The sequence below is a fragment of the Tupaia chinensis genome, unplaced genomic scaffold (genome assembly GCF_000334495.1).
Source record: "Tupaia chinensis unplaced genomic scaffold, TupChi_1.0 Scaffold000226_1, whole genome shotgun sequence".
In the NCBI taxonomy this organism is placed as follows: domain Eukaryota; kingdom Metazoa; phylum Chordata; class Mammalia; order Scandentia; family Tupaiidae; genus Tupaia; species Tupaia belangeri.
Genome location: NW_006159701.1, coordinates 1,222,396 through 1,232,747, shown reverse-complemented (window position 1 = coordinate 1,232,747; position 10,352 = coordinate 1,222,396). Strand labels below are relative to the sequence as shown.

General features: G+C 43.8%; 1 protein-coding gene across 3 annotated transcripts in view; it reads right to left on the bottom strand.

The window, feature by feature from the left end:
- The window catches only part of MYO18B (myosin XVIIIB), a 305,047-nt gene that overhangs the window by 22,558 nt on the left and 272,137 nt on the right, over positions 1–10,352 (bottom strand). For all 3 annotated transcript variants that reach the window (XM_006147864.2, XM_006147865.1, XM_006147866.1), the window contains 2 exons: positions 3,207–3,251; positions 1,847–1,984 (listed from right to left, as the gene is read on the bottom strand). In XM_006147864.2, the coding sequence (XP_006147926.1) occupies positions 1,847–1,984; positions 3,207–3,251 (183 nt within the window). The remainder of the gene's footprint in view (positions 1–1,846; positions 1,985–3,206; positions 3,252–10,352) is intronic.

The following is a 10,352-nucleotide window of genomic DNA, read 5'->3' as shown; positions in this document are numbered from 1 at the left end:
AGGGCAGGAAAAAGGGGTGGACATTCTGGGGGGGACTGCCTGGTGGTGCTGAGGACCCAGCCTGTCTGAGGGCAGAAGCAGTTGCAAGACCTGTGGTTAGATCATCTGAGCATGGATCCATTGCTGCCCCTTTTCTAGATCTCAGCTTCCTCTTCTGCTACCAGTAGGTAATGATGTTTGTCTCCTGGGATTCCTCTGGGCATCAAATAGATACCATTGCTGATAAACTGGCTAATTTTCCTGAGCTAGTTCTAGGTGTCAGTCTCTGAGTGAACAATGACATGTGCATCATCATATTCATCTGCAAAACAATCTTGATTTACTCATGAGGAAACATGAACAGATAGGTTAAGCAACTTGCGCCAAATTTCACAGCTTCAGAAAATACAAATATAGGATGGGAATCCAGATGTTTTGAATTCAGACAATACACTTAGACCACCAACCTTGTCCTCTCCCTTTCAAACAGGTGCGCCAAGCAACTTAGGGTACAATTCATGGGCTAAGGATCCTTATCATGCACCCTAATATACTTATTATAATTATGAAACTTGGATATTGTGTTAATAAACATGCATGCTTTCTTCTGGCTACTGCTAGTTCTCTTTCTGCTGCCTTACACAGACAAGGAAAAACAAAGGTACTTAGTTATTAGCAGAGAAAAAGTCCTCATCATTGGGGATTCATGGAGGACATGATCCTTTTGCCATATAGGCCTTTGTTTCTAATTGAGGACAGTAATCAGATAATCTAACTTTAATTAACTCCGCAGATGAACCCACTCTTGGAGCCTCCATTTGATATTTTCTATATCAAATTCTTCAGTTTAAGACTGAAGATCTGCAGACATGCGCCAGACATTTGCCACTTGCCAAATATGCCTAGAAGGTTAGCATGAACTCCCACCTCCTTTCTTGTGTAGAGACAACCTCCTGACTCAGAGCAAACACATTCTGAGTCAAGAATGGGGTCGTCTGGGTTTGTTCCATTAGTCTGTGATTTTCCTTTCCATTTTACCGCATTGGTCCTTCTGTTATCAGAGACACAGTGTGCATTTCATCTTAATTATGCATCTGCTTAATCCATAATTTCTGATTTATGGCCATTAGCTCCTAATTACATGAGGGTCACCCTTGAAAAGGAAAACCAAGTAAGCTCAGGGAAATAGAGCTAAAAAAAACAAGAGGGATGGTGGCTTTAAGTCATGCAACTAAGAGCGAATCTCAAGGCCCATTTGTTGAGGCAATTTATTGCTGGCAATCCTGTAGACATGTGAGGACCCCATCTCAGGCCATGACTAAATTCATCTTCTTCTGTGATAGGGAAATAATAAAATTCTGACATTCACATAAAGCTAAAATCTCCAAGTGTGGAATCATCTATCTCAACCTTCTCTATAATGACTCTCATTTTTTAAAAAAGTATTGAATATGTTTATAAGGAAAATATTAAACCCATAACTATCCATCAATGGAAAATAAACACATTTAGCATGTGTATAGAAGGCAACTATAATAAATCCATACCTATTTTTAAAAAATGTTCAACAGTGTTGTTTTTATACCAAGTGTATAAAAACACACTTTGGGGAGGGCTTCATTAGATTCTCATCATTTCAATCATTTGGGCTAGTAAATGCCCTTATATTACTAGTTTTTCAGATGATGAAGTGGAGACTCAAAGAGGTTAAGTGTCCTGCTTAAAGTCATACAGCTAAGAGATGGTGAATCATATTTCAATTGTTCTTGCCTAGGCCAGAAGAAGTGGAAGACTTGAACAACAACTTGTCAAGACTGAGGTTTTTCAAGATGTTTGTCATCCAGACTCATCAGGGAGATACACTCACCTGGGGCTAAGATTGTGGCTGCTGCTGATTGACTGTCGAGAGGGTGTCCTTATGGTGTCTGTGGCCAGAGACAGAGTACAGCTCAACCAGGACTGAAGACTTCCCTCTGGCTGGGAGCTAAGAATGGAGACATTATCCCTAGAACCAGAAAGTAGGACACTGTCATCACAATGACAACCACAGTAACAGCAATAACTAGATATTTACCCAATAGTATAAAACAGATATTGTGCTACCTGTTACATATGCATAACTTCACTCACCATGCCTGATGAAAGCCAGTGCCATTGCCATGATAAGATAAGAGTAGTGTGATTTGGAGAGGCTACCTTGGGTCTTGGCCAAGGTTACCCAGCTAGTTAGACATGAAATTGGGATCCAAGTTCCATTTCTTTTAATTCCACTATCTATTCTATTAACCACTGAGCTCTTCCTTAGAGAGATACACACTCCAATACAGATGTTGAGGCCTCTCCAACTTGGAAATAAGACCTGGCATTGAATTATATACCAAATGTTATGCTTGTGAAATATGTCAAGTGAGGTCTTAAACTTTTCCTTTTAAATGGAATGACTTTGTTAACAGTGACTTTACTTTTATGTTTCCTGATTCTGAAAGCAGCACAGGGAAGGGCCCACAGAGGCACTCAATAATTATTTTGTGATTGAAATATTCACTCAACATTATGTGTGTATGTGTACATAGTATGTTTTATGAGATATTTTGCCAGGCACCAAGAGAAAGGAGTTGTACACATGAACTTAATGTTGACCCTGTCCTTAAGATCGTCCCTTATCAGAGAAGAAAAACATTTATATAGATAATGACAAAATTCAAGAGAAATTACGAATCCCATGAAGAGGGACAGAAGGTAGGCTTAAGGACAATAAGGAGGGAAGCTTCACTTTCTTCTTAGAGGCATAAGAGAAGGCATACATAATGGCAGTTTAGTTACATATTCCTTGAAAGTAAGGGTTTGACCACACAGAGAGAAAGAAGTTTTAGCTGAAAGGAATAATATGCAAATAGGCATGGAGGTTCATAAAAGGACAGGACATAAGCAACATGGAAAGTAGGAACTGCAGATGGAGAGGAAGTTAAGAGTTAAAATGTGCAGGACATAAATGTCAATCTAAAAAGCTCATTCTTGAGCAATGGGGAGCCACTGACAGTGTTAGAGGACGGTGGCATGATAAAGCATGTTCTCTTTCTCTGAAAGAGACCAGACAGTTCAAAAAAGCCCCTTAGAGCTCTCAGGGGCATTGCTGATTGTTCTTCAAGTAGCGGGGGCCATTCTCCTTGTAAATGGGACCTAGAAAACCCTTGTAAGCATCTCAGTTCTTCTTGAGGTTAACTTACATCTCTTTTCTGCCACTGCCACCACAGTCCACTGCTGTCTGGACACTAGAAAAGACACAAGAAGAATCTGTTATCTTTGTGTTTCCAGGAGCTGAGGAATGTGGCTGCCAATATTAGACATATTTGGGTTTGAGTTCTACAGCCACCCTCTGCTGCTGTGTGACCTTGGGGAATTCACTTGCCTACTCTGAACCTCCTGTCTGCCTTTGTGAAATACGGGGCTCTGCCTACAGAGTTGTGGAGCAAACTAAGTAGGATAGCCCTTGTAAAGGTTTCAGGATGGTTTCTAGCAAATAGGTAACGTGAATTAAGTACTAGCAACCATTGGAACCAGCAGTTAGCGTAATGGCTATGTCGCTGGACTCCCATTTAATTCGACCGTGGTTCATGTCCTGGACCCGGTGGCTTAAAACTCACGCCGGGTGCATGTGCATGCGTGCCCAAGATCCTGAGAGGAGAATGGAGGAGAAGGGATTGCGGCGTGGCCATTCCCCCTGGGGGTGATTTCTCGCTTTCTGTCTGTCTGTCTCTCTATATATATCTGGTGAGCGCACATGCCCTATAGCAAAAAACTCTCCAAAAAAAAAAAAATAGTAGCAACCATTAACTCTACTCTTGATTTCATACAATTAGTACCACAGTTATCAATAGCATCATGGCCAAAAAGTAAGGCTTTTGCTTCAGGTTATTTGTGAGTTTTGGGAAATCAGACATGGGGAAGGGTGGTTTCTCAGAGCACTCTTGGAAACTCTGAAACTAGTTAAAGTAGTAGCCACTGTACTGGAGAGCATCTCTTCCTTCCACAAATATAGTATGTATATATATATATATATACACACAATCTCATCTACTCACTCCGTGTGTCTCCATTCTAGAGGTGAGGAGCCTGACATCCTTGTCTAAGGCCACGAAGCTTTGACTTCCCAGCCCAGGGCTGCAGGGCCTATTAAGCTCATGCTCCTAACCAGTATGCAGCTGCCCAGTGTGTAGTTATAAACAGACAAACCACAAACCTTAGATTCCTGAGAAATTATTACTTTTCTCTCTTTCTCTCTCTCTCTTTTTCCCTTCTTTTAGATAAGGTCTCACTATGTCACAATCCTTTTGCCTCAGCCTCCCCAGTAGCTGGGACTACAGGTACATGACACCATGTCCAGCTGCTAGGATGGGCTAGAAATTGAGTATAGAGGGGCAGCTGGTGGTGTGGAGGGTAAGGTGACTGAATCCCACACGGCTGACCATGCAGTTTGAGTCCCAGACCTGGTGGCCTAGAAATTATGCTGGGTGGATGTGTGTGCATGCTCAAAGTCCCAAGAAGAAACTGGAGAAGAGATTGGGGTGTGGCCATATCCCTGGGGGTAGGGAGAAGGCTCTCACTTTACTTCTCTCTCTCTCCCCCTCCTTTCTCTGATTATCTCTCTATCTCTGTATTTCTCTGGTGAGCACATGTAACTTATAGCAAAAGCTAAAAAGAAAAAAAAAAACAGAAGAAGTTGAATATTGTTCTCCCATGTGGCCTTAGCCTGCTAAGTAGCAGCGTCACCACCATGCGCTGCAGCGAGGCTGCTACACCTTCATTTCAGTCCTGGTTCAGTCCTGGTACTCAGGCTGGGATCTTACAGCTTTATTCAGCACTGGAATTTGGGCAATTCCTTTCTTGGAGGACTTGGCTGCTTCCTCCTAGGAATGCACCCAGGATGCTCCTTGGTCCCCACCCTCGAGGACCTGTCACCCTCGGGGGCTTCAAGTCACATGTATCTCTCCACACCAGACTGCCATGGTCCTTGTGAGCCAAGAGCATATCATGTTTGTCTTTCAGATCAGAAGTTTCAGATCATACTTGGTGAGTGCAATATAAAGAGGGCACAGCACACCACAGTCCTGGGCCTATTCCAGCCTACTACTTATTTTTATAGATACATTTCTTTTGCCTGGGATTGCTTTTGCAATAGCTGAGTAGAACAGTTGCAACAGAGACCATGTAGTCCAAAAAGGCCAGGCTAATATTTTACATGGTGAACAGGTAGGCAGCAGATATGACCCATCATTACTCCATAAACTACTAGTACATCCCTTTATGACCACTGCATGGGGGGGGGTGATGAGAACTCTCAAGAGGCAATCTTATAAAAATAAAAGATTATCAGCAATCACTATCTGCCACTCCTCAGCCTGTGCCTCTGGAAAAGAACCAGCCTTGAGGACAAATAAGATGCAAAATGAATGCCTACTTTTTTCTCTTTGTTTATTTCTTTCAAGAGAGGGAGAGAGAGTGAGAGAGAGCATGTAAGCAAGTGAAACATTCTCAACACTGTGTTCCCCCTCAATCTTCTCAACCAGCCAGGATCAGGGGTGCGCGAGTGTGGAGGAGTTGGCCAGGGAACCAAAATCTTCACTGTTCTATAGAAACCCAGCATTGTTCAAGCAGCACATTACTGCTGAGTCAACAAGGTGCCCAAACACCCCATTCGTATGAGGTTGCTTCTGTGAACCTGTTTCACTGACTTTGCATAGAAGCTCTGAGGCTGAAGTCAAGGCCTTCCAGGTGGTCTATTTGCCCACCTGTGGTGAAATATAGTTTGGACCAAGGGTGGTGTCTCTTCTGGACCACACACTAACTACCATGTGGAAAGTTTTCAACAAAATGGTGTCTGAAATAGAGGCTAAATGGATAAAAGTTTGCAGAAGCTACATCCCACATGTATTGCAGGAGCAAATGCTGAAAGCACCTAACACCTTTATTTATCTTGAAGTTGAAGTGGAGGTTTAAAGGAGCAAAGTGAGGAAAGCTTTCGTAGAGGCAGCAGGGGGTTTTGGTTCTGCCTGTTCCTGAGAAGCATGAGGTCAGGTCAGTAGGAACAACCACTATGTTGGCTTTACACAAGTCATCCGTTATCAGCCCTGGTAGGTACTTAAGGCTTTTATTTATTTATATAGGGTATGTGCACTCACTGGAGAGAGACAGAGATAGAGAAGGAAAGCAAGAAATCATGCCTGGGGAGATGGCCATGCCACAATACCTTCTCCTCCACTCACCTCTCAGGATTTGGGGCATGCATGCAATACACTCGGCTTGATTTTCAAGCCACCAGGTCTGCGTCTTGAACTGCAGACAGCCATGTGGAAGTCCAGTGCATTAACTACCATGCCACCTGCTGGCCCTGGTACTTGAAGTTTTAACACTATGGAGGATCAGACCTTGGAATTCTGGGAGACCCCATGGGGCTTATCAAGGGGTCAAGAAGAGGGATCTATGAGAAGGGCTTAGTCTCAAACCTTCCTCTCTCACTCCAATAGGAGGATGGTTGCATTCCATTCTAAGCTATAATTTTCTGTAAACATTTGCTTTTGTGTAAAAAAAAAGGGGGGGTGCTCTATTAAAAAGTGGGAACTTAAAAAACCCACCACTTACTTTTTCATCATGTGGAGAAAGAATCCGGGCTACCAGCTACCAGTTCATGTCCATTAGCTCTCCACTGTAGCCCTTTTCCTAACACACAAGGTGTTCATTGACTACCATCTGTGGAGTGGGCAGAGTCCAGGAAGACCAATGGCCTGTCCATGGTGCTGATCCATTCTGTAGTAGATCTGAGACTAGACTCCTTGTCTCCTGACCTGTGGTCATTGGATCACTTATCTTGGTGTATGTGATTTTTTTTTTTATAAAGAATTTGTTCTAGGAATTTGTAAACAGAGGACTGATGATGAGCAAGACAATTAATTAGATGTCTTCAGATGTATTCCTTTAGGGCGAGTGGTTGTCAGACAACTCCAGTCTAAATGCAAATATTACCTGGAAAGTAACAGGAAGTCATTGGCCCCACATCACCCTGACAGACACAAGTTCACCATAATGACAGGCCAGTTACGGGGGATAGAACAGATCCTTGACAAGAGAAAGGTGGAGAGAGGGGTGCGTTAACATGATAGCAGGGCTTAATCATTAGAAGTGTGGGTCAGCATAGAAGCCAGAGCACGATTCCATCACTCCTGTGTGGACTGGGCAATCTTCTTGACTTTCCTCAACTCTAGTTCTGTTATCTTAAATGAGGTCCTTAGAGCAGCAGTCCCCAATACTTTTGGCACCAGAGACCAATTTCATAGAAGATAATTTTTCCATGAATCTAGGAGTAGGGTGGATAGTCAGGGTAGAAGAGGATGTTTTCAGAATGATTCAAGCACTTTATGTTTATTGCCATGCTTGTAGGTATGGGGTATGTTATTGTATGCTACCAGCCCATGGCCCGAGGGTTGGGAACTCTGGCCCGAGAGTGGTGGTGAGGGCAATCAGCACCAAAGAGGCAACATTCATGGTACCTGGCACAAGTAAGTCCTCAAGAAAAAGGAGATAAAGATTACTTACTTACTCTGGAGATAAAGATTACTTTATTTGTTTATTACTTCTCCAGAGTAGATGAAGTAATCTGAGCCCCAACTCCCCATGAGCCCCATTAGCTGGGTATAGGGGGGTATAGGAGCTGAGAAAGCCAGGTGACCTGTGCAGCATTGCTTAAACAGGCATTACCCTGCACGAGGGCCCAGTGTGGCAGGGCAGACTCTACCATCAACCTTTCTGAATTAAAGGGAAAATGCTTTAAGCTGGCCCCTCAGGTCTGGAGTGTGCTCATTCCTAGGGAAAGCAAGCTAGAAGGTGAGAGGAAGGTTCTGTTGGGCAAGCTAGAAAGTACAGAAAGGGCTGTTGGTGGTTCCAAAGACTGACCTACTATGGAGCAGGAAATTCTATGGTCTGGCCAGAGCCTGGGTCTTCCAGTGAATACGTCAACTTAGAACTATGCCCTCGGTGGCAGCCACAGTCTTTGGTTAGACCCAGATCTTTCTACTTGTTCCTCTGCAGCCTAATTTTAGCCAGGTTATAAAAGGATATATGCTGGAAACGGTCCAATTCACACTCCACACAGCGACAGAGGACTCTTTTCCAGAGCATTCATCTCAGATTGGGCCAGCTGGAATTGATGCACTTTTAGCTGACCCAGAGTCAGGGGTCAACCATTGACCTCTTCACACCCCACCCTACCCCCTCAGCCAAGATGACAGAGAGAGCAGCTGCAGGTTCTGGGCCAGGAATAGATGGGGCTGTCTGTCAGCCAACGCATCCCTTCCTCCATGAATAATGAGCTTGCTCCAGGCCTGGGGGACCAGCTTAAAGCATTTCTCCATTAATCTAAGAAGACTGACGCCACACTCTCAGTTACCAAGCAGGGCCCTAGTGTAGGATGGCACAGGTCTAAATGCTGGCGCGTAGGCCACCTGGCTTTCTGAGCACGTAGCTGCATTTCTAGCCTGGAAAGCCGGTTACACTCAGACCTAATTCCCAACATGGGGAAATGTGACTTTTCATAATTTGAACAAGTCTCTCAAAGAACCTCACTTGCAAGTGAAGCACCTCTCTCTGTCCCTCCCCCTCTCTCTCTCTTTTTGTCTCCTGGGGTGAATTTGAATCCTAATCTAGAACTCGGTTTGGAGAAATCCCTCAGAGCAGTCCCTGAGGCTCCAAACCAAACCCTTTACCCAGATGATGAGACATTAAGAGCAAAGTGCAGTGTGGAGCTGCCATAGGGGAGGACACAGCCTGATGCTGGGGCAGGAGCAGGGGACTCTGCTCCAGACAGTGGGCTTACCTAGAAACACATTGAGTTCTTTTATTGCTGATAACCAGTTTAATTGCACTTTAATCAGAAAATGTGCTTTGTATAATATTAATTCTTTGAAATGTGTTGCAAGTTCTTTGTGGGCATTTGTTTCTCAGTTTCATTTGTGAGATCTTATTAAGATCTATTCTTTGTTTCCTTTCCAAATCCATATACCAAGGCAGAAAATTAGGACCAAGGAGCTGAGAATTGAGAAATATTCCCAAAGGACCACCCTCAGAGTCAGGACTGACTTCATAGACTTGTGACCCATGCCCGGAAGGGCCTGTGCCTGTCACCATCTTAAAATCTTACTAAGTTTTGAGTAAAGAGCCCCCCACATTTTCATTTCACACTGGACTCCACAAATGATGTAGCTGATCCAGTCTGAGTTTCTGGGGCACCTTAAGGAACAAGGAGTCTCAGTAGGTTCCCATGGGCCATTTCCATAAAGAAAAATGGTGGCAGAGAGAAAAGGAAGAATTTTGTTTTTCTTTTAGCTTTTTCTGTAGACTGCATGTACTTGCCAGAGTGAGAGAGACAGAGAGAGGGAAAATGAAAAACCACCCCCTGTGGAATGGCCATGCTGCAATCCTTTCTCCTCCAGTCCCCTTTCAGATTTTTGGGTATGCGTGCACAAAGTGTCTGGTGTGAGCTTCAAGCTGCTGGATCTGGGACTCAAATTGTGCAGCCAGCTATATGGGATCCAGCCCCTTAATCGCCACACCATCTGCTGGCCTAACACAGATCTTTCACTTTCTAGAACATATCTCACTCTGCCCTTACTTGTTTTTCTCCAGCTCTTCCTGTGGCAGTCTCCTTCTCATTCAGGTCTCAATTCCAATGCCTTCCTCTCAGAGGGGCCATGTCCACCTATCCTGCTATTCACTGCAGCACCAGGTCCTCTACCTTCATAAATCCAATTGCATTCCTATGTCTCATTTCAGTCTGTTCACTTTATTCATGCATGCACACACACACTCACACACACGCACACAAATACACATGAACACTCCCCCATCAGAATGCAGGTTCCAGAAAGGCAGGGCCATTTCCACATTCCTCTCTTTCTTTATTCCTCAAGAATTCAACAAACCCAGGGTCTAGCTCCAGCTCGGAAGGTTAATTTCTGCCTGATTCAAGCAAGTTACTAAGACTCTCTTCATCCATACAACGGAGAATAATGATAACAAGAGACAAGTAGAATAACACAAATGCATAATACAAGGTCCAACATGGAATAGATACTCAGTAAGAATTTAGCAAATGAATGAACGCACATAACTGACAATTTCTGAGCCCCCAGTATGTGCAAAGTGCCATGTTAGGGGGCTACTTACTTATTATTAACCCATCTTAGAGATGAAGAGACTAAGACTGAGGTTCAGAAGAACCGAATAACCTGCCCAAGGTCATACAGAAAATGACTATGGACAATCCAAAAATCTGATAGTAGAGAGGATAGGTGCAGATACCAGAGACTGGAAGGAAGGGGAGT